General features: G+C 40.5%; 1 protein-coding gene across 1 annotated transcript in view; it reads left to right on the forward strand.

Annotated features, from left to right (window-relative positions):
* The window catches only part of LOC134097450 (disks large-associated protein 2-like), a 67890-nt gene that overhangs the window by 25587 nt on the left and 17236 nt on the right, over positions 1–25067 (forward strand). Inside the window, exons 11-13 of the mRNA XM_062550322.1 lie at positions 12583–12642; positions 23149–23474; positions 24434–24519. Of these exons, the coding sequence (XP_062406306.1) occupies positions 12583–12642; positions 23149–23474; positions 24434–24519 (472 nt within the window). The remainder of the gene's footprint in view (positions 1–12582; positions 12643–23148; positions 23475–24433; positions 24520–25067) is intronic.

Genomic DNA, 25067 nt, shown 5'->3' on the forward strand with positions numbered 1-25067 from the left:
ACTATTTTCTTCCTTTTGTGAAGGAGACACCCATGTACCCTTTGCTAGGGGCTTCGAAAGGAAGCACTGAAAAATGTAGAGACTTCGACCAGGTATCATCATGGCGGTCATTTAGATAATTCTGGGTCTTATCAAAGCCGCCATTTAGATAATTCTATTGAGAACTATCCTAAAGACTATCTGAAACCAGCTCTTGCCTCATGTCTAATGTCTAATGAAACAGGAGATGAGTGCTTTACAGGTGTTTGTTAGGGCTACTGACAAGTCATTCCTTATCAGATAAGATGTCCATTGAGTTGCTGTTTTAAGAAACAAAGCTCATTTGTTTACGCCCACTTATCAAGAAAACAAGATGTCACCCTTATCTTCTTATCTTAACATGTCTATGTAAGAGAGCAATCATACTGTAGATGGCAAGGAACAAAACCTTTAGTAAAATTCAGCTGCTATTAATAGTAGAGAAGAACTTCAGAACTTCAGAGCAAAAAATTGACCTGCTTGGGCCCCTTGAAACTAGGATGCCTATGTAGGGAGCAAGGACACAATTATGTAAACAGTACCCAAAAGATGCCCTTCGGAGAGCAAGGACACAAGAGTGTGGTGTTGGACTGACCCTCTGACAGGATACTGGTGTGGGTTGTGGTGGTGAATCGGAGGCTATAGCACGACTGGAGAAGCGAACGATGCTTGGACGATCTCATGAATCAAAATGGCGTCCATGTTTTCCCCAGTTTATATCCCCACTGTGATGCGTTGACAGAGAGAAAGATGGCGAGTGTTTGTGAGCCTTAACTACACATCATTAAAGAGCATTCCAAGACAGGCTTGGATTAGCGGAACAATCTGTGTGAATGTTGAAAACTACTGGCGGATTAGTCATGATGTAAGAGCAGCTTATTTCTGCTTATGCCACTGCTTGGTTGAGTTTCCCTTTGGCATGTGCTCTTTAGGATGTGTAATAAATCTTGAATTTATTACACATAATTTCTTCTTGAATTTCCCCTTGGGGATCAATAAAGTATCTATCTATCTATCTATCTATCATAACCATACTGTAGGTTATTTGCACACATGCTCCAGTTTTTTGGCCGTATCACACTTTTAATTCGCCGAACTTGTGAAGTTTATGTGAGCTGTCACGTTGCACCAGAGCTGTAAAATACAGATGTTCAGAACATAGCAACATTGTAGCATATGACAGAGATGGCCTTCAGCTAGTTTCATGGCTGTATAGGCAAAGCAACATAGTGATTTAGAAAAGCTAAGGTTCATCAGAATCCTGGGACAACGGGAGTGACTTTAGGCCTACTACTAGTAACGGCAGTTTGTCCTGCAAGTTGAGAGATTAGTTGATATGATATGTGGTGGAAAGAAGTAGTTCTACAAACACAACCGTTTTAGCGATTAAAATCTGTAAATTATAACAGCTAATGAACATGCAACGCAACGCAAGTGGCAACAGTGGTACACGCGGGATAATGGACTCCATGGCGTTGGATTCACAGACAGCAGTGCACCTCTGCAGCGCGTTGTGGACGGTTTACCACCTCAAACGTGCGTTTCTTTCTGTGCACCCAGCGCCATATCTTCCATTATCCCTTACAGCTTCCAATCAGCGCTGGCGATTTGAAATGATTCATTCTAAATTTGCAACATACTGTACACACCTACTTTTGTTCTGGCTGTGGCTGTGCGTAAGACATGTCCGAATGTTTGTTTAAAATGTTCCTATGTTCAATTTGCTCACAGGAAAAAGACAGCATTTAGGCCCATCGACTGGGTCTCCAGAGAAGTGTAGCTAGAATGAGCTGTTTCACAAGGCACCATAGAGATGGTAAAATTGATGGTATAATACAGATGGTAAAATTGCCTATTATGTCTACCATCAACATTAGTGTGTGCATGGTAATTGCAATTAGTTACCGGTACAATTCCTTCAAATCTATTAGCTCAAATTTAAAAACCAAAAAGAATATTCCATTCAAAACGTAATACACTGTGTTGTAGCCGCAAATAGCCTTCATCGTAATAGATTCATTCATTCATTCTTCTTCTTCTTCTTCTTCTTCTTCTTCGTCTTCTTCTTCGTGGTAGCATAAGCAACACTCCATCAAAGCCTCAGACATCAGTTCACGCTATGTAGGCTACTATACAGACAGCACCTGTTATGACTAAGAGTATAGCTGAAGGCTAGCCTGTTAGGTAACTAACGTTATTGCAAATGTTTATGGAATGGGCCCTTTCACAGAAAAAAAGCATCCTTCCATCCAGTATCATTCCACCCATAAGCGTCATTCCCATATTGTCAAGTAGGTTGCATGCAGCCGTGTATGGCATTCATACAGCAGCATTTCAGTCAACTTCAGCCTTTTCAGTACGGGCTGAATATGGAGCCATGGTCAGTCGTGGGAACGACAACGCGAGGACAAGAAAAAAGAACGACAAAACTAAACACAGCATGATAGCTGTTGTTGGAGCTTGAGCTTGAGCTTGAGCTTGGTTTGGCTGGGCTTCTCAGTAGCAGGTTTTTCCTCAATGGACAGAGAGCTTAGCATTGTGAGTGGAATGATCAGGAATGGAGAGTGATGAAGATGTTGGGTTGTTCTCTCTGCAGCCTCCCAAAAGCAACTGATTGAATTGTTCACCATGAACTGTTCTCTGAACATAAGTAAGAATAAAGTTCTGATCACCAGAACTATGTTCTAACTCTCAAGAAGGAGTCTACCATTCCAACCTACAGGAGAGAGTTAGTAATTAAATTACATTTGCGCTACTTTTGTACATACAAAGAGGGTTTAATTTCAGTACATATCAAAGAAATATATATATATATATGTATATATATATATATATATAAATCATATATAACACATGATAATAATAATAATAATGCCCACTAAAGATATGTAGATTTTCATCTATTTTATGTATTTTACCAAATTGAACATTCCTGTTTGATGTTAGAAACTGTGACCATAGCAAAACCACTAATGGAGCATACTATGCACAGACTAGGCCCTAGACTGCACATTACAGTACACACACACTGACACACACACAGTCACTCAAACCCATGCCATACACACATTCCACATACTGCAATGTGCCCCATGAAAGCTAGGCTACTGCACACACATAATGTAGCACTACACCGTTGAGCAGGCACGCTAACACCTACTGTAATGGATCTCTGTGCCAGGTTACACCCCTATGTCCACCGTAAGGAGTGGTGTGACATCTAACGAAAGAGAGGAACATATTTTATCTTATTTAAGGTTATTAAGATCAAGATATTTAAGGTTTTCCATTCAGGGCACAGGTTGTACTGTGAACTGCGTTACTATAGCTACTGTAGGCGGGCAGGTCCACTTTCACTTAGAAATGCAGTTTGTTACAATCAGACCTGTTATAAGAGCCAACCACCCACCCACACGATTCAGATGAAGACCAGACCACCCACACACACAGTTCAGATGAAGACCAGACCAGACGCTGTGAAAGGCTGTAGAAGTTGCACGGTGGGCCAACAGCAATTGTCTCAGACCTGACAACATGCAGCTCCTCATATTCACAGATGAAGTCAAGACTGAACCACCATAGTGATATGGCTGTGTGGGACTGTTGGGTTGTTCTGGTATTACCAGTGGTATGGCTCTGTAGAACTGTTGGGTTGTTCTGGTATTACCAGTGGTCTGGCTGTGTAGGACTGCTGGGTTATTCTAGCCTGGAAGAGGGGGTGGCGTTTGTGACTGAGATGGCAGCTGCTAGTCTCGCTAGGGTGTCATGGCAACCATAGGGTATTTAATGCCTTCAAGCTAGAATTTTAGCATCTTATATTTAAAAGAAAGTAATTTCCAATGTTGCACACATTTTGTTTCATGGTGGTTGTCATATGTAACTCCCTGTCCTCTATGTAGGTATATGGAGGAGAGACACCAGAGAACATTAGGGAGGAAAATCATATAGTATAGCCTATGATGATAGTGAATGCTAATCATATATAATGGTGCTCAGTCTCATCTTTCAATGATGCCTCAAACATTCATTCTATGCAAAGCCAGTGTTGTATATCTTTTGTTTGGATGTCATGCAGTTCAGTATTTGGCATGTGCTCATTTGCAGACCGTTATATAGCACCGGTTATATAGACCGTTCTATAGCACTTTGAGATGTATTTGCAGGTATGTTTATATGCTTGTCAGTTTGCCATGTTCAGGTTTCCACATATATTAGTGAGATTGTTATTTGCAGGTGTACTCATATTCCAGCGTCTTTGATGTTAGCATCATATTTAACTATTCATCTTGAGGCTGTTTTAATCAGTTCATTTTCAGTGTCTAGGCCAATCAATGCTAGAGATCTGTGGGAGTCGTTGAGTCCTCGTTGAGCTGGTCAGAATCCTCTGATCACCATTGAGTATGGTAATATAAGGACAGTAAGACAGCGCAGAGACGGGGATTATGGGTTCAGGAATACAACTGCAGTTGCCCTTTATGTGCCAAAATTAATGTTGTGCCCAATTCCACAAGATATACAGTATTGGTCCTTGGATCACTTAAGAATCAATAAAGTAGGCTACACTACTAGCTTTAGTAGACACTACACATTGTTAGCATTATTAGCTAATCTTACACAGACATCAGGGTGTCTGTTTAACCTCTATTGTTAGTTGGTGCTGAGACAGGTGACTGTCAGTTGCCATATAGTTTTTAGTGCAGGCATAAATAGCCATTTCCCTAATGCCAAAGTCTTAAGCACTTGTGCATGTGTGACCAGCATGGAGAGATGGGCGTTAACACGAGTGACAGTTAGAGCAGTTGTTGCAAACCTAGCTTACTGCTACTGAGGCCTTTGGTGTACATTGTAGCCAACACAGTCCCAGGCTAGCGGTGACATCAGGTGACGTTTAGAGTGTTTGCTGCAAACAGGTTTGGTTAGTTTGGTGACAGGACAGGTGATGTTTTCAGTGTAAGTCTAATATGATGTCAGTCAAGACAGGGAATCGGGTTTGAAGTTTATACTGCCTCACTATGTGATAGCTGGCAACATGTTCTTTCCTTTGGTCCATGGATATGGAATCTTTGAAATGTGGTTGAATAGGGAAAAAATACCTGATCTGCATCTCTGGATATCTCATGAATTTAAATCATCTCTTGAATTTAATAGTGAAACCAGATCCTGGGTATTTTTCTGGTGTAGTTGCAAAATAATATTTCCTCACACAGGCTATGCAGGAATATAGGATATAGCTCACTTTTTATTTGAAGCAGGGATCTACTGTAGGATAAGTCCCTTTTTATTTGAAATAGCCTATTGATTGTGATTCAAATGTAAAACACATTCTCAAAAGCATCTGTTGATGTCAGCTATTTGCAGATGTTTTGGTAACTGATGTATCTGTAACATAATTGATGTAAAGCTTTTAGTCATTATTTCATATACATGATGGTAAGTCAGTGACTTTTTTATAGTCACTCTGAGACAGATTATAACTTAGATGCACAAGTGTTGGCCCAAGTTCAGTGTCACTGCCCATCCCCTAACTATTAGTGTGACTCGGGAATCATCCCCTAACTACTAGTGTGACTCGGGAATCATCCCCTAACTACTAGTGTGACTCGGGAATCATCCCCTAACTATTAGTGTGACTCGGGAATCATCCCCTAACTACTAGTGTGACTCGGGAATGTGTCATAATCCACTCAGGAATCAGGTACAAGAATATATGCTATTATTATATACATATGTAATCTATATCATATGATAATGTTATATAAAATGCATCTACAGCCCTTTCAAATATATAAAAAAAACTAAACTAGTGCCACAGTCGCCCATTTAAATCAGATATCATGTATGTAAACAACTTTGTCTGAATACCATTTCCACAGCTTGGGGACCCAAACAACACTTGCCTTCCTGGTACACTTTTGCGGCATTTACGCTAAGGACGATAATGATAATGATAACTATTACCATTATGATAAAAGTATCCACACTGACCAACAATAACGACGGAAGTCTCTCCTCGTGTTAATGAATGTGAAGGCGAAAATGTGATGGGTTCTGATTGGCCGTTAGCTTTTTATCATTCTCAAAATTGGTCTGAAAGTGATCTCCAATGATATCATACGTCATGTTGTTGTCGTTATTGTTTATGTATGAACGTCATCATTCATATTAGCAGGAGCCATATTTGTTTATAGTTATCGTTATAGTTATCGTTCTTGGTGTGAACGGCCCTTTACTTTCTAGGGTGATGAATCCTCCATCACATGTTCCATGAGCAGAGGGCATTCCATGTCACACCTATGGATCCGAATGATTCTCCAAACTCCTTCCCCTGCCCCAGTTCTGCTATTAAAATTAGACGTATTTATTACTAGAATGTGGAACAATGAACGAAATGAGGAGGATGATGACACGTTTCTCATTCCTGATGACGAAATGTTGATGACGAAATATAGGTGGCCTCAAGTAGCTTCGCAATTACCCACAATGCATCAGTAGCATTGGTCTATTTGTATTTATAAATGGGCATTTGTGTGAGCAGGTGGGTTCACAGAAACAGAAACACTGGCAATGGTCATTGCGGTTATCTATACACATACAACAAATTAGATTCCTCATTGAAGCATCACAAAATGATGTCTTTGTCTGTGGTGTTGATGTGTCTCTGTATTAGACTGTCCATTGCAGCGGTCATGGGATCACGCATAGCCTGTGTGTTCCTCATGGGCACTAGGCCATGTAGGGCAATCATGACGACTCTTTACAAGTATTAACAGAATTGTCTTTTCGTTGAAATGATGTAGATGTGTTAAAAAATAGACTGAGATGAACTGCAGGATGTGATTGTGTGTGTGTGTGCGTGCGTGCGTGCGTGTGTGTGTGTGGGGGGGGCAGGGGTAACGTGCAATCAGATAAGGTAATTACTGTGGTATGGCTTCTTTCAAGGATGTGTGTGTGTGTGTGTGTGTTAAGTAATATCTCTATGGGAGGTGGACCTCTCTTTACATTCTACCAGTTATCAATTTAAAACTACAACAGAGTTTGATAGACGAGTGTACAAGAGTGTACAACAAGGTTTGATTACAATTTTCTTACCCCTTTACTTGTCATGATGGGGAAAAAATAATCATTTCGGTGGTTGACAAGTAAGAAAGTTATTTTGAATGGTCATTACTTGCTTACATCTGTAGCTATTGATTGCTTTGTGTACATTTTTACTGTGGGAATGTGTTTGGAAGATGCCTAAACAGGCCACCTATTCATGTTTACATTAGCAACGAAGCTGCCATGGCGATGTGGTTGTTATGACATGTTGAACGGAGCATAAGACCATCCAATGAGGACATGGCAAAGATAGAGGGGAATGTGATCAGGACTTGGGGAGAACTTGTGAGACTCAAAGAGGCGCACTACAGAAATCCCTCAGATCAACTGGCCGTCTCCCTGGTTCCTCTTGCGTGTGCTATGGTGGTCACTCCAGGACATTTGACCTGCCAAGTCTTCTTTTTTCTTGAACTTTTCTGGCATTTCAATGGTATTTTCTTTTGTTTGTTTTTCATACGTTTGATTACTTGAATGCTTACTGTGATGCTTAAATGTGAATTTATGGTTGATGGTTCATAAGTTGTATATTTTTTCATAAACCAATATATGAGACATTGAAACCAACTCAAAGACAATATTCTCTGGTTTGATTCAGACACCACTGGGTGGGATGTCCATGGTTCATGGTGTCATTGTGCGATCTGGGTGACTTTACACTAATGGCTTTTCATGGGGCTCATAGCTTTAATCTCAAACCATGCATCACGCACAATGACAATGGCCAGCAATATGCACACAATATTCTCACTAGAATCAAATGACCACAGTTCATTCAGAGCAGCACATACTGTATCCTTGGCTCAGAGTATCACATAATGGTAGCAGATGGCAGTAATTCAAATATGGAAACGTGTCCACTCACTTATGAAAGATACAGAGGCTATAACAGCTACGTAATGGATTCTATCAGAAGGCCCATACCAGTGATCTGTTGCCCTTCGGTCCACTGTGCCCCCGAAGCGTAAGGAGGTTGTTAAGGTAGAGGGTGATTAACCACCCACCGTACCGTCACGTCCCATGCTAGCAGCAGTGTTCAATCCCAGCGTACCGCCATGTCCCATGCTAGCAGCAGTGTTCAATCCCACTGTACCGTCATGTCCCATGCTAGCAGCAGTGTTCAATCCCAGCTGAAATGCTATGCTCCAGTTACATTTGTTTTAACACTGACTGTGTAGGTAGAGCTACACTACAGTATAGCTGCAACATGCTGTTGGTAAGTAAAACCCCTGTTCTAAAACCATACTTATTTTCTTCTAATTAGACAGGTAAAACTTCAGTCTTATTCCACCTTCTATCTTTGGGATCTTCACTCATGTATTAGAAGTCAAGCCCTACGCCAAAATCCTATTCACTTTTTAGTTCTGATTACTAAAGTCTACTCTGTTAGAGAAGCCCTTATCGCTCATGTTAAATACAGTTGCAAGTGACTGAATTTGTTCAGCTGTTGTCTCCAAAGCTCTGATCAATTCAAGTCTTTTCCGTTGGCTTTATTCTGGATTAAACTCATAAAAGGCATTTCCTTAGTCTGTGATCCTAAACCAATGGATTAAACTACTTTAGAACCAATTCATTTTAATGAATTTGGTTAGTGAAATATTCTCTAAATTTAACTGAAATAAATTCAAAACAAGCAGGCCAAACAAAATGCAGACATGATTAAAATAGCCGATTAAGTTGTTGTACGTTGTTTTCCTCTTCTTGTCCTATAGGCGCTGGTATATTAGCAGAACGACCTAGGCTGGATGGTACGTGTGATGAGATCACCTCTTCAAATGATTCTCCATCCCATTTAAATCAGTTGTCAATATTCCTGTTTCAGAATAACAGCATAGATATTAAGACATAATGATCGATACAAATGTGCATAAACTGTATGTTAAAGTAAGTTTTGTCTATTTAAATGTGTCACATCACTTTAGAGACTTTACTGGAGCACATACTCAATACATCGTTGCTAAATTTTGGACACATTTTACCTTGGCCGGATTTAGTTGAATAATTTACATAACTCGCTGACATAACTAGCGACCACACAATCTGGAAATAAATCAAAATGGAGGTTGCAGAGCTGTGGTGTTCTGAAGCCAGAGGCTCTTGTATGTAGCAGAATCCAATAGTAGCCATGACCTTTATACCTTTACTATGACCTCTATGAGCAGCAGCAGAATCAGAGAATGTCTAATAAGGGGAGAAGGACCACTAGCGAAATACTTCCGCATGGTACTGCAACTAGAGGGCGATCGCGAGCAAGTGATGAATGAATGGGTAGCAATGGAGCTGAACCCCCCAGTACCACATTTGTCGTTATATAATTTTTTCTCCTAAAATTGCATTAATGCATGCGATGCAGGATAACTTGACTTGACAATCAGCTGACCAATACAATGTTCAATATGTGTTGTTATTCCTAAAAACCCTTTCAAAGTTTTCATGTCACGTGACACAAGCGAACCACTTTACGGCCATAGACCTAAAAGAAGGTTCAGCTTCACGACGGTCGTAATCGGTCGCGATTGTCGCGAGCATCCATGAGCTAAATGCTAGCATGTTACAGGGAAAACGGCCCATCCTATGAAAAGCAGAAAGGACATGAGTGACTTTTTATTTCATTTCCAGTGGAAAACCTATACTCAGGTAGCTACTACGACAATGTACATTAAGAAATGAAGTTGCCAACTGTGAAAAAAACGAGTTCTAGCTGCTTAGCCCCATAGACCACAATTCATTTATCACTTGCTCGGCAACGCCCCTAGCGGAATTTCAACAGATTGCATGAACAATCCGGTACAATGGAGTTAATAGGAAGTGGACCGGCTCTCCCTAAAGGGGCTCTGGCAGAATCCAATAGTAGCCATGACCTTTATACCTTTACTATGACATCTATGAGCAGCGGCAGAATCCAATAGTAGCCGTGACCTTTATACCTTTACTATGACCTCTATGAGCAGCAGCACATTTCTTGCCCTCTGTTCTAGAAGTAGAGTGCTCAGAGCTCAGAGTCAATCCAAGGACCCCAGCCCTGGCCCCACTACCCCTAATATACACCATAACCCCACCCTACCCCTAATATACAACACAACACACTACACTACCCCTAATATACACCATAACCCTACTCTACCCCTAATATACACCATAACCCTACCCTACCCCTAATATACAACACAACCGTACTCTACTCCTAATATACAACACAACCCTACCCCTAATATACACCATACCCCTACTCTACCCCTAATATACACCATAACCCTATTCTACCCCTAATATACACCATTACCCTACCCTACCCCTAATATACACCATAACACTACCCTACCCCTAATATACAACACAACCCTACCCCTAATATACACCATATCCCTACTCTACCCCTAATATACACCATAACCCTACCCTACCCCTAATATACACCATACCCCTACCCTACAACTAATATACACCATAACCCTACCCCTAATACACACCATAACCCTACTCTACCCCTAATATACAACACAACCGTACTCTACTCCTAATATACAACACAACCCTACCCCTAATATACACCATACCCCTACTCTACCCCTAATATACACCATAACCCTATTCTACCCCTAATACACACCATAACCCTACTCTACCCCTAATATACAACACAACCCTACCCTACCCCTAATACACACCATACCCCCATCACAGCCCCTACACCCAGGCCCTGCTGCAGTCTCGGGTGGATCAGGAGAATCCTCCACGCTGACGCTGAGAGCTTGTACTGTGGCATCACGTCTGTGGGCATCTAGAAGCTGCATATGAGCGCCCCCATAGTGTGGTCACGCTCCATAGAGTCGTCCCACTCCACCTGAGCACCCCATAGTGTCGTCCCACTCCACCTGAACACCCCATAGTGTCATCACACTCCACCTGAACGCCCCATAGTGTCGTCCCACTCCACCTGAACACCCCATAGTGTCATCACACTCCACCTGAACACCCCATAGTGTCGTCCCACTCCACCTGAACACCCCATAGTGTCGTCCCACTCCACCTGAACACCCCATAGTGTCATCACACTCCACCTGAACACCCCATAGTGTCGTCCCGCTCCACCTGAATGCCCCCATAGTGTCATCACGCTCCATAGTGTGGTCACGCTACACCTGAATGCCCCCATAGAGTCGTCACGCTCTATAGTGTCGTCACGCTACACCTGAACGCCCCCATAGTGTGGTCACGCTACACCTGAACGCCCCCATAGAGTCGTCACGCTCTATAGTGTCGTCACGCTACACCTGAACGCCCCCATAGTGTGGTCACGCTACACCTGAACGCCCCCATAGAGTCGTCACGCTCCATAGAGTCGTCATGCTACACCTGAGTGGCCCTTAGTGGCCCCCGATGTCCATCCTGTTCTGTTCTGTCTGACGGTCAGGGCCTCTGTGAAGAACAGGGGCTGTAGACGGAGAGAGGACGTACTGTTCTCCACTTGTGTTGTTGTGCACATCCCCCTCATCCCCCCATTGTTTCTGTAGGGTTTGTATCTGGTATTTCATAACGTGATATCGGGTCAAGAGCATACAAACAGAAAAGTGTCTTTATCTCTCCCTTTCTTTCTCTCTTTCTCTGTGTATCGCTCTCTCTTTCTGTGGAGGGTTTACTCTGATCTGTTAAATGTACTGTATCAGTCAACCCTGTGGAATCTGCTGTGGATCTCCTGTGTCCTAATGAATCTCTCATGTGGACATGCTGATGTGCCGTTTGTCCTACAAGGGGCAGCGTTACATTTGAATGACTAACATTTGTACTCCACTCCACTTATTTTATTGTTATCTGCATTTTTTTAAATTAATTTACAAAACTTACCATTTTCAAGTATGTTATGATTTATTTTCTTTAATTTTCAGTTCCTGTTTATGTATTCATTGATTGACTTGTTTTATATGAATTGGATTTGCTATTATAAATCTCCATCATGTTATGATCATCTGATTGTGTTTTGTTGGTTTTGTTTATGATTTGAGGTTGTTTTTGTTTTGTTTATGATTTGAGGTTGTTTGTGTTTTGTTTATGATTTGAGGTTGTTTATGTTTTGTTTATGATTTGAGGTTGTTGTGATCTGCCTGATTTCATGACATCGTCTGAGGATGGAGAGATTAGCGTCTGACTAACAAGGTTCTCAGGGTTCCGTGTGATGTCATATGTAATGCTGTGCAATGCATGTATGCACTGTGTGTGTGTGTGTGTGTGTGTGTGTGTGTGTGTGTGTGAGAGAGAGATGCATTTTATCTGTGTATGTACTGTATCTGTTGTCCAGCACAGTGAAGTGGCGTTAAGAAGACAGTAATGTTTTATATGTCTGTAGTGTGTGTTTGTGTGTGTGTGTGTGTGTGTGTGTGTGTGTGTGTGTGTGTGTGTGTGTGTGTGTGTGTGTGTGTCTGTCACCTCTTTGCTGGTGTGAATTGTAATGATGTCACCTCATGTCCACAGGGATCCAGTTCCGTCTCCCCACCGCCTGCAGTGTTGACCGCACACAACCTGCACCCTCAGGTAACACACACACACACACACACACACACACCTTGCTCCTCTCCCACCTCTTTGACACTTGTGATGTGAATTGTGCACAGCTTGTCCCCACAGGTATCATAAACACACACACACACACACACACAACCACACAAGTACAACTACAATAAGACACTTAAAGAGCCCATATGCTGATGACTGAATAATTGTAGCATATTGTTTGTGGCTATGCCAAGGCAATTAGCTAGCATTGCTTAACTGACCAAGAGTTAATCATTATCTCTTCAGTTCTCTCCTCTCCTCTCTGTTCTACCTCTTTCCTCATCCTCTCATATATTCCCTCTCTTCTTCTCATCTTCTCATTTCTTCTCTTCTACCTCTTTCCTCATTTTTTCATTTCTCTCTGTTCTATCTCTCTCCTCTCCTTCTCCCCATCCTTTCATGTCTTCTCTTCCCCCTTCTCTGATTTCATAATTTGTCTGTTTGTTCTGAACTGATTTTGTGTGTTTATGCTCTTTAATTATAGTGCATGAAAATGCACTATACTGTTATTCCAAGTTTTCTTATTACAGTGCATGAAAATGCACTGTACTGTTATTCCAAAACTTCTTATTATTACAGTGCATGAAAATGCACTGTACTGTTATTCCAAAACTTCTTATTATTACAGTGCATGAAAATGCACTGTACTGTTCTTCCTCGGTCTTCTGCTTCTTCTTATTATTCTTCTTCTAACGCACGCAATTCAGCTTCAACCGCTTAACGTAGAAACTCCATTCAAATTTTGTCGCGTAGGTATTACTTACGCGATGTGGGCTTTGTATTTTTCAACTTTGTAACTTTTATACTTTTTAAACTATTAGTTAAAAACTATTACAATTTCCCCCATAGACTTAACATTGCTCATTATGACATCACGGCAGCAATTAGAATCTTAGGCCAGGTGGCCGGCCACCTGGGCACCAACTGTCAGTTTCTCTGGCTTTAAGCATACATTCTCTCAGAAGACTACACATATCCTGTTAACTGTTTCCTCTGTCCACAACTGTTTCAAAATAAAAGTCCTCACTGCAATAATACACTATTAAATCATTTAACCATTGAAACTACTCAACTATTGAACTGTTCAACCATTCCAACTGTCAGTTATCATCCACTATGCCTCCAGTCAACTACATGAAACCTCCATGTACCTAGCAACCAACATAGCAACCATTAAAATTAAGTGTTCATGACCGTTTCCATAGCAACCAACATGATTATACTGCAGTAACTTCTTGTTTCTTGATAGTGGCCACCATGGATACCCTAGCAACAAATGTTTCAAAATAAAAGTCCTCACTAGCAAGTTAGCATGGTTAGCATAGTTAGCATAGTTAGCATTTTTAGCATAACTGCAAAAAATCATCAACTAAGTCAGCTAATCAACCTGGTTAGCATTATTAGCAAATTTAGCATTGTTAGCATTTTTAGCATTACTGCTAGAAATCATCGGTTAAGTTAGCTAATCAACCTGGTTAGCATTGTTAGTAAAGTTATCATTGCTAGCATAATTAACATTTTAGCATAACTGCTAGAAATCATTACCTAAGTTAGCTAATCAACATTTTAACATGAATAGAAATCACTAGTTAAGTTAGAGCTGGAATGTTTCATCTTTAAACTGTCTACTTTCACACTATCAACTCTCTGTAAACTATGCAACCACCATGTTTACCCTAGCTACACCTTAGCAACCATATCTACATTATCTATCTATTTTTGCATTTTCATGCACTGGTAATTCCTTGGAATTGCATTTCTAGTTATTATTCTTTTTCTTCTAACGCTCGCAATTCAGCTTGAACCGTTTAACGTAGAAACTTGATTCAAACTTTGCTACGTAGGTCTTACTAAGGAGACCTGTGCAATATATTTTTAAACTTTGTAACTTTTATACTTTTTAAACTGTAAATTAAAAATTATTAAACATTTCCCCATAGACTTAACATTGCTCATTATGACATCACGGCAGCAATTAGAATGTTACGCCAGGTGGCCAGTCCAGGTGCAGCAGCTCTCTCTCTCTCTCTCTCAGGCTACATACACTGGCTCTCTTAAGACTAGCCAGTTAAATTGATTACACCTGTATCTGTATCCACTACTCTCAGTAGAGAGCTGTGTCTCTCCAGTCTACAAGAATATAAGGCACATTCCATCCAACTTTCTATCCATTCATCTTCTTCAGACCATTCACTCATCCACCCATTAAACTGTCTATCAACATCTATTAAACAATCTGCCTATCAACATCCATTAAACTCTCTGTCTATCAACATTAATTAGACTATCTACATTCAACTTTTAAATGATTTACTCTGTCTCAGGCTTTAAGCACACTATGGTTCTCTTAAGACTAGCCAGTTAAATTGATTACACCTGTATCAACTACTCTCAGAGAGCTGTATCAGTGTCTCTCTTAACAAGAATATAAGGCACATTCCATCCAACCTTCTATCCATTCATCTTCTTCAGACCATTCACTCATCCACCCATTAAACTGTCAATCAATATCTATTAAACAATCTGCCTATCAACATCCATTAAACATTCTGTCTATCAACATTAATTAGACTATCTACATACAAGTATTTACTGTGGGTGCCTCTCAAGCAGCGTTTATATGTCCTCACTCGCTCCTCGGGCCTCGATCCTCAATGATCTACATAAAGAAAGATAGAAGGGCTAGACTATCCCATTGTTGCCGCTCCATCATTCTTTATGTAGATCAGTGAATTGTCAATTGTTTCCTCTGTCCACAACTGTTTCAAAATAAAAGTCCTCACTGCAATAATACACCATTAAATCATTTAACCATTGAAACTACTCAACTATTGAACTGTTCAACTATTCCAACTGTCAGTTATCATCCACTATGCCTCCAGTCAACTACATGAAACCTCCATGTACCTAGCAACCAACATAGCAACCATTAAAATTAAGTGTTTATGACCGTTTCCATAGCAACCAACATGATTATACTGCAGTAACTTCTTGTTTCCTGATAGTGGCCACCATGGATACCCTAGCAACAAATGTTTCAAAATAAAAGTCCTCATTAGCAAGTTAGCTAGTTAGCATAGTTAGCATTTTTAGCATAACTGCAAAAAATCATCAACTAAGTTAGCTTATCAACCTGGTTAGCATTGTTAACATATTTAGCATAGTTAGCATTTTTAGCATTACTGCTAGAAATCATCGGTTAAGTTAGCTAATCAACCTGGTTAGCATTGTTAGTAAAGTTAGCATTGCTAGCATAATTAGCATTTTTAGCGTAACTGCTAGAAATCATTAGCTAAGTTAGCTAATCAACATTTTAACATGAATAGAAATCATTAATTAAGTTAGAACTGGAATGTTTCATCTTTAAACTGTCTACCTTCACACTATCAACTCTCTGTAAACTATGCAACCACCATGTTTACCCTAGCTACACCTTAGTAGCCATATCTACATTATCGATCTATTTTTGCATTTTCATGCACTGGTAATTCCTTGGAATTGCATTTCTAGTTAAACTTCTTCTTCTAACGCTCGCAATTCAGCTTCAACCGTTTAACGTAGAAACTTCATTCAAACTTTGTTGCGTAGGTCTTGCTTATGCCATATGTGCTTTGTATTTTTCAACTTTGTAACTTTTATACTTTTTAAACTATTAGTTAAAATCACCATTTCCCCCATAGACTTAACATTGCTCATTATGACATCACGGCAGCAATTAGAATGTTACCCCAGCTGGTCAGCCACCTGGGCACCAACTGTCAGTTTCTCTCAGGCTCCTCTCTGAAGACTACATATTCTGTTCCCCTGTATCCTCTGTGCACAACAGTATCAAAATAAGTCCTCCTAATTCCATCCAACTTTATATCCATTCATCTTCTTCAAACCATTCACTCATCCACCCATTCTAAACAGTCTGCCTATCAACAACATCAATTAGACGCTCTACATTGAACTTTTAAACAATCTACTCTGTCTCAGGCTGGCTCTCTTAAGACTAGCCAGTTAAATTGATTACACCTGTATCTGTATCCACTACTCTCAGTAGAGAGCTGTGTCTCTCCATTCTACAAGAATATAAGGCACATTCCATCCAACATTCTATCCATTCATCTTCTTCAGACCATTCACTCATCCACCCATTAAACTGTCTATCAACATCTATTAAACAATCTGTCTATCAACATCCATTAAACTCTCTGTCTATCAACATTAATTAGACTATCTACATTCAACTTTTAAATTATTTACTCTGTCTCAGGCTTTAAGAGTACTCTGGCTCTCTTAAGACTAGCCAGTTAAATTGATTACACCTGTGTCAACTACTCTCAGAGAGCTGTATCAGTGTCTCTCTTAACAAGAATATAAGGCACATTCCATCCAACCTTCTATCCATTCATCTTCTTCAGACCATTCACTCATCCACCCATTAAACTGTCAATCAATATAAAACAATCTGCCTATCAACATCCATTAAACATTCTATCTATCAACATTAATTAGACTATCTACATACAACTTTTAAAGTATTTACTGTGGGTCCCTCTCAAGCAGCGTTTATATGTCCTCCCTCGCTCCTCGATCCTCAATGATCTACATAAAGAAAGATAGAAGAAGGGCTAGACTATCCCATTGTTGCCGCTCCATCATTCTTTATGTAGATCAGTGAGGAGCGAGAGAGGACGCGTAAACGCTATGAGAGGCACCTTCTGTCTCAGGCTTTAAGCATACAATCTCATTAAGACTACAGATCCTGTTTCACTACTTCCTCTGTCCACAACTGTTTCAAAATAAAGGTCCTCACTGCAATAATACACTATTAAATCATTTAACCATTGAAACTACTCAACTATTGAACTGTTCAACCATTCCAACTGTCAGTTATCATCCACTATGCCTCCAGTCAACTACATGAAACCTCCATGTACCTAGCAACCAACATAGCAACCATTAAAATTAAGCGTTTATGACCGTTTCCATAGCAACCAACATGATTATACTGCAGTAACTTCTTGTTTCCTGATAGTGGCCACCATGGATACCCTAGCAACAAATGTTTCAAAATAAAAGTCCTCACTAGCAAGTTAGCTAGTTAGCATAGTTAGCATTGTTAACATAGTTAGCATTTTTAGCATAACTGCTAGAAATCATCGGTTAAGTTAGCTAATCAACCTGGTTAGCATTGTTAGTAAAGTTAGCATTGCTAGCATAATAAGCATTTTTAGCGTAACTGCTAGAAATCATTAGCTAAGTTAGCTAATCAACATTTTAACATGAATAGAAATCATTAGTTAAGTTAGAACTGGAATGTTTCATCTTTAAACTGTCTACCTTCACACTATCAACTCTCTGTAAACTATGCAACCACCATGTTTACCCTAGCTACACCTTAGTAACCATATCTACATTATCTATCTATTTTTGCATTTTCATGCACTGGTAATTCCTTGGAATTGCATTTCTAGTTATTATTCTTCTTCTAACGCACTTAATGGAGCTTCAACCGTTTAACGTAGAAACTTCATTCAAACTGCGCTGCGTAGGTCTTACTTAGGCCATCCGGGCTTTGTATTTTTCAACTTTGTAACTTTTATACTTTTTTAACTATTAATTAATTAAAATGACAATTTCCCCATAGACTTAACATTGTGATTATGACATCATAATAGGGCAATTAGAATCTTCTGCCAGGTGGCCAGGCCAGCTGCAGCAGCTCTCTCTCTCTCTCAGGCTTTAAGCATACATTCTCTATGAAGACTACATATACCTGTTAAACTGTTTCCTCTGTCCACAACTGTTTCAAAATAAAAGTCCTCACTGCAATAATACACTATTAAATCATTTAACCATTGAAACTACTAATCTATTTAACTGTTCAACCATTCCCACTGTCAGTTATCCTCAGCCATGCCTCTGGTCAACTACATGAAACCTCCATGTACCTAGCAACCAACATAGCAACCATTAAAATTAAGCGTTTATGACCGTTTCCATAGCAACCAACATCATTATACTGCAGTAACTTCTTGTTTCCTGATAGTGGCCATCATGGATACCCTAGCAACAAATGTTTCAAAATAAAAGTCCTCACTAGCAAGTTAGCTAGTTAGCATGGTTAGCATAGTTAGCATTGTTAGCATTTTTAGCATAACTGCTAGAAATTATTAGCTAAGCTAGCTAATCAACCTGGTTAGCATTTTTAGCATAGTTAGTATTGTTAGCATAGTTAGCATTTTTAACATAACTGCAAAAAATCATCACCTAAGTTAGCTAATCAACCTGGTTAGCATTGTTAGCAAATGTAGCATTGTTAGCATAGTTAGCATTTTTAGCATTACTGCTAGAAATCATCGGTTAAGTTAGCTAATCAACCTGGTTAGCATTGTTAGTAAAGTTAGCATTGCTAGCATAATTAGCATTTTTAACGTAACTGCTAGAAATCATTAGCTAAGTTAGCTAATCAACATTTTACCATGAATATAGTTAAGTTAGAAGTTAGTTAAGTTAGAACTGGAATGTTTCATCTTTAAACGGTCTACCTTCACACTATCAACACTCTGTAAACTATGCAACCACCATGTTTACCCTAGCTACACCTTAGTAACCATATCTACATTATCTATCTATTTTTGCATTTTCATGCACTGGTAATTCCTTGGAATTGCATTTCTAGTTATTCTTCTTCTTCTAACGCACTTAATGGAGCTTCAACCGTTTAACGTAGAAACTTCATTCAAACTGCGCTGCGTAGGTCTTACTTAGGCCATCCGGGCTTTGTATTTTTCAACTTTGTAACTTTTATACTTTTTAAACTATTAATTAATTAAAATGACAATTTCCCCATAGACTTAACATTGTGATTATGACATCATAATAGGGCAATCAGAATCTTCTGCCAGGTGGCCAGGCCAGCTGCAGCAGCTCTCTCTCTCTCTCAGGCTTTAAGCATACATTCTCTGTGAAGACTACATATACCTGTTAAACTGTTTCCTCTGTCCACAACTGTTTCAAAATAAAAGTCCTCACTGCAATAATACACTATTAAATCATTTAACCATTGAAACTACTAATCTATTTAACTGTTCAACCATTCCCACTGTCAGTTATCATCAGCCATGCCTCCGGTCAGCTACATGAAACCTCCATGTACCTAGCAACCAACATAGCAACCATTAAAATTAAGCGTTTATGACCGTTTCCATAGCAACCAACATCATTATACTGCAGTAACTTCTTGTTTCCTGATAGTGGCCACCATGGATACCCTAGCAACAAATGTTTCAAAATAAAAGTCCTCACTAGCAAGTTAGCTAGTTAGCATGGTTAGCATAGTTAGCATTGTTAGCATAGTTAGCATTTTAGCATAACTGCTAGAAATGATTAGCTAAGTTAGCTAATCAACCTGGTTAGCATTTTAGCATAGTTAGCATTGTTAGCATAGTTAGCATTTTTAGCATAACTGTAAAAAATCATCACCTAAGTTAGCTAATCAACCTGGTTAGCAATGTTAGCAAATTTAGCATTGTTAGCATAGTTAGCATTTTTAGCATTACTGCTAGAAATCATCGGTTAAGTTAGCTAATCAACCTGGTTAGCATTGTTAGTAAAGTTAGCATTGCTAGCATAATTAGCATTTTTAACATAACTGCTAGAAATCATTAGCTAAGTTAGCTAATCAACATTTTAACATGAATATAAATCATTAGTTAAGTTAAAACTGGAATGTTTCATCTTTAAACTGTCTACCTTCACACTATCAACACTCTGTAAACTATGCAACCACCATGTTTACCCTAGCTACACCTTAGTAACCATATCTACATTATCTATCTATTTTTGCATTTTCATGCACTGGTAATTCCTTGGAATTGCATTTCTAGTTCTTATTATTCTTCTTCTAACGTGTTTAATGCAGCTTCAACCGTTTAACGTAGAAACTTCATTCAAACGTTGTTGCGTAGGTCTTATTTAGGACATGTGTGCTTTATATGTTTTAACTTTGTAACTTTTATACTTTTTAAACTGTAAATTAAAAACTATTAAACATTTCCCCATAGACTTAACATTGCTCATTATGACATCACGGCAGCAATTAGAATGTTACGCCAGGTGGCCAGTCCAGGTGCAGCAGCTCTCTCTCTCTCTCAGGCTACATACACTGGCTCTCTTAAGACTAGCCAGTTAAATTGATTACACCTGTATCTGTATCCACTACTCTCAGTAGAGAGCTGTGTCTCTCCAGTCTACAAGAATATAAGGCACATTCCATCCAACTTTCTATCCATTCATCTTCTTCAGACCATTCACTCATCCACCCATTAAACTGTCTATCAACATCTATTAAACAATCTGCCTATCAACATCCATTAAACTCTCTGTCTATCAACATTAATTAGACTATCTACATTCAACTTTTAAATGATTTACTCTGTCTCAGGCTTTAAGCACACTCTCTCTAAAGACTAGCCAGTTAAATTGATTACACCTGTATCAACTACTCTCAGAGAGCTGTATCAGTGTCTCTCTTAACAAGAATATAAGGCACATTCCATCCAACCTTCTATCCATTCATCTTCTTCAGACCATTCACTCATCCACCCATTAAACTGTCAATCAATATCTATTAAACAATCTGCCTATCAACATCCATTAAACATTCTGTCTATCAACATTAATTAGACTATCTACATACAACTTTCAAAGTATTTACTGTGGGTGCCTCTCAAGCAGCGTTTATATGTCCTCCCTCGCTCCTCGATCCTCAATGATCTACATAAAGAAAGATAGAAGAAGGGCTAGACTATCCCATTGTTGCCGCTCCATCATTCTTTATGTAGATCAGTGAGGATCGAGGAGCGAGAGAGGACGCGTAAACGCTATATGAGAGGCACCTTCTGTCTCAGGCTTTAAGCATACAATCTCATTTAGACTACAGATTCTGTTTCACTACTTCCTCTGTCCACAACTGTTTCAAAATAAAGGTCCTCACTGCAATAATACACTATTAAATCATTTAACCATTGTAACTACTCAACTATTTAACTGTTCAACCATTCCAACTGTCAGTTATCAACTATGCCTCCAGTCAATACACGAAACCTCCATGTACCTAGCAATCAACATACCAACCATTAAAATTAAGCGTCTATGACCGTTTCCATAGCAACCAACATGATTATGCTGCAGTAACTTCTTGCTTCCTGATAGTGGTCACCATGGATACCCTAGCAACAAATGTTTCAAAATAAAAGTCTTCACTAGCAAGTTAGCTAGTTAGCATGGTTAGCATAGTTAACATTGTTAGCATAGTTAGCATTTTTAGCATAACTGCAAAAAACATCTAACTAAGTTAGCTAATCAACCTGGTTAGCATTGTTAGCAATTTTAGCATAGTTAGCATTTTTAGCATTATTGCTAGAAATCATCAGTTAAGTTAGCTAATCAACCTGGTTAGCATTGTTAGTTTAAGTTAGCATTGTTACCATTGTTAGCATTGCTAGCATAGTTAGCATTTTTAGCATAACTGCTAGAAATCATTAGCTAAGTTAGCTAATCAACCTGGTTAACACTGTGAGCATAGTTAGCATAGTTAACATTTTTACCATTACTGCATGAAATCAGTAGCTAAGTTAACCAATCAACCTGGTTATCATTGTTACCATAGTTAACATTTTAACATGAATAGAAATCAGCAAATCAAAATGTTTCAGCTTTAAACTGTCTACCTTCACACTATCAACTCTCTGTAAACTATGCAACCACCATATTTACCCTAGCTACACCTTAGTAACCATATCTACATTATCTATCTATTTTTGCATTTCATGCACTGGTAATTCCTTGGAATTGCATTTCTAGTTTATCTCCTTATCACTTTTCCGCTCTTCCTGTCTTTTCTCTCTTCACTCCTTTTCTCTCTTCCTCTCTTTTCTCTCTTCCTCTTTTCTCCCTCTTCACTTATTTTCTCTCTTCCTTCTTGCCTTCTGTCTCTCGTCTGACACCCCAGTCACCTACAGTACATATCACATACATCCACCCACACACATATTCACACACACACACACACACACACACACACACACACACACACACACACACACACACCCCACACACACACACATTCAGCCATAGCACCCCAGCCATTGACATTTATGAGTCACCAGCTCATCCCTCCTGCTTTGGCTGGAATTACATAATTGGGGTATTTATATCAATTCATCTCTGTCTTCCTCCTCCTCTGATTTAAGGGCTGCCAGAAGGGTGTTGTTATTCTCTCTCTCCTCCTGGAGAGTGTGGACTATTTATACCACATGTGTCTCTTCTCATCCTCCTCTCTTTCTCCTCCTCCTCCTCTTCCTCCTTTCTTCCTCCTGGCCTGCGCACCCCTCAGCTTCAGGAGTAACCCCCCCCCCCCCCCCCCAGTTTGAGGTATTTATAATCACACTTGTTCCTTTTCTCTTCCTCTCCTCTTCCTCTCCTCTTCCTCAGCTCCAGGAGTCTCGTACCCCCCCAGCGTGAAGCAGACCCCCCCTCAGGTGCCCCCCCGCAGCGTCACGCGCCCCATCATCTCCGTGACGGCCCAGAGCAGCACCGAGTCCGCGCCGGACCTGCAGCTGGAGGGGGGCCTGGGCCTGGGCCTGGCGGAGGGCACTAGGGCCCTGCGGCATCTCCCCTCGGGGCTGGACGGCGGCGGCGGGGGCAAGCGGCTGCTGTCCACAGGAAGCCAGGGCTCCATCCAGACGTGCGACAAAGCCGTGCTGGTGTCCAAGGCAGAGGAGTACCTGAAAACGGCACGCTCGTCTGTGGGGATACAGGTACACACACACACACACACACACACATGCACACACACACACACTCTCTCTCTCTCTCACACACGCACACACACACACACTCTCTCTCTCACACACACATACACTCACTCTCACACACACACGCACACACACACACACACACACACACACACACACACACACACACACACACACACACATGCTTTGCCACTGATATAACGGCAGGTGCACTATGTTGTCATAAAAAGGCGGGAGCTTTTCCACTCGGAGTTGAACTTTTTACAATCTTAGGTGCTCAGGGCTCATAAGCAGCGTGCTAAACGCTTACTGCCGATATGAAACAACACAAAGGAAGCACACATGAAGCACACATCACTGCTAAAACCACGTCATGCCTACAGTAGTTGCCCCCTGAGATAGCAGTCAGTGGTAACAAGGCCTCAAGGCGTGTCCGAGTCAAATATTTCCATAAAGTGCCGTCTTCTGAAATGTGGCAGCTGCCTTCAACATCCAAAATTCTATTGAATTATAAAGTCAGCGATGTGAACACAAGTGTGTCAACTGTCAAGTCATCTGTTGGTATCCTGGCAACAGCGTTCTGTGTTGCCAGCTTGCTAGGCTGTCCGAAACACTCCGAGACAAAGTTGCTACCTTGATACCTGCTACAGCAACTGACTCGTTAGACAGCTGAAGGCAGCGAGACAGCAGGCAGCAGACAGGGATCAATAAAGTATCTATCTATCTATCTCTATCTAGCAAGACAGCAGGCAGCTGCCTTCTGTTTTGGACAGACCCACTCACTCAAAAACAAATGCTAATCCACAACACCAAGTATTTTCCATGATGTGAGCATGTATTTTTGTGGGAAAACTCTTGAATTTCTGTGTGTGTGTGTGTGTGTGTGTGTGTGTGTGTGTGTGTGTGTGTGTGTGTGTGTGTGTGTGTGTGTGTGTTTGATGTGTGTGTGTGTGTTACGCTAGGTTGAGACAGCGACGGACTCGGAGTCCGAGAGGAGAGGGCTTCCACAGTTCCACTCGGTGGGCATCCAGGTGGAGGATTTCAAACGGTAACGCTTTCCCGTTCACCACACACACACACACACACACACACACATCACTCATCAAATTGCACCTCTCCGTACACCACACACACACACACACACACATATCACTCATCAAATTGCACCTCTCCGCACACCACACACACACACACACACACACACACACACACACACACACACACACACACACACACACACACACACACACACACACACACACACACACACACACACACACACACACACACACACACACAGATCACTCATAAAATACATTACAATACAGTTCAGTGCATGAGGTGAATCAGTTCAAACAGCAGGGTCTCCACTACCATCACATTCAACAGAGCTTACATCAGATGACCTCACGCTACATGTCACCGCGTTGCATCAGACGGCTCCTCATAGCGGCAGCTAACCTGCCTCCACACACTGCACTAATGGAGCATACTGTATAGAACAGGCGTGCAGGCGTGTGTGTGTGTGTGTGTGTGTTATACATCGTGTTCTGTGTGTGTGCTCTCAGGCAGGGCCGGTTCGACGGCGGTGCAGGC

This window comes from Sardina pilchardus, chromosome 12 (assembly GCF_963854185.1).
Source record: "Sardina pilchardus chromosome 12, fSarPil1.1, whole genome shotgun sequence".
In the NCBI taxonomy this organism is placed as follows: domain Eukaryota; kingdom Metazoa; phylum Chordata; class Actinopteri; order Clupeiformes; family Clupeidae; genus Sardina; species Sardina pilchardus.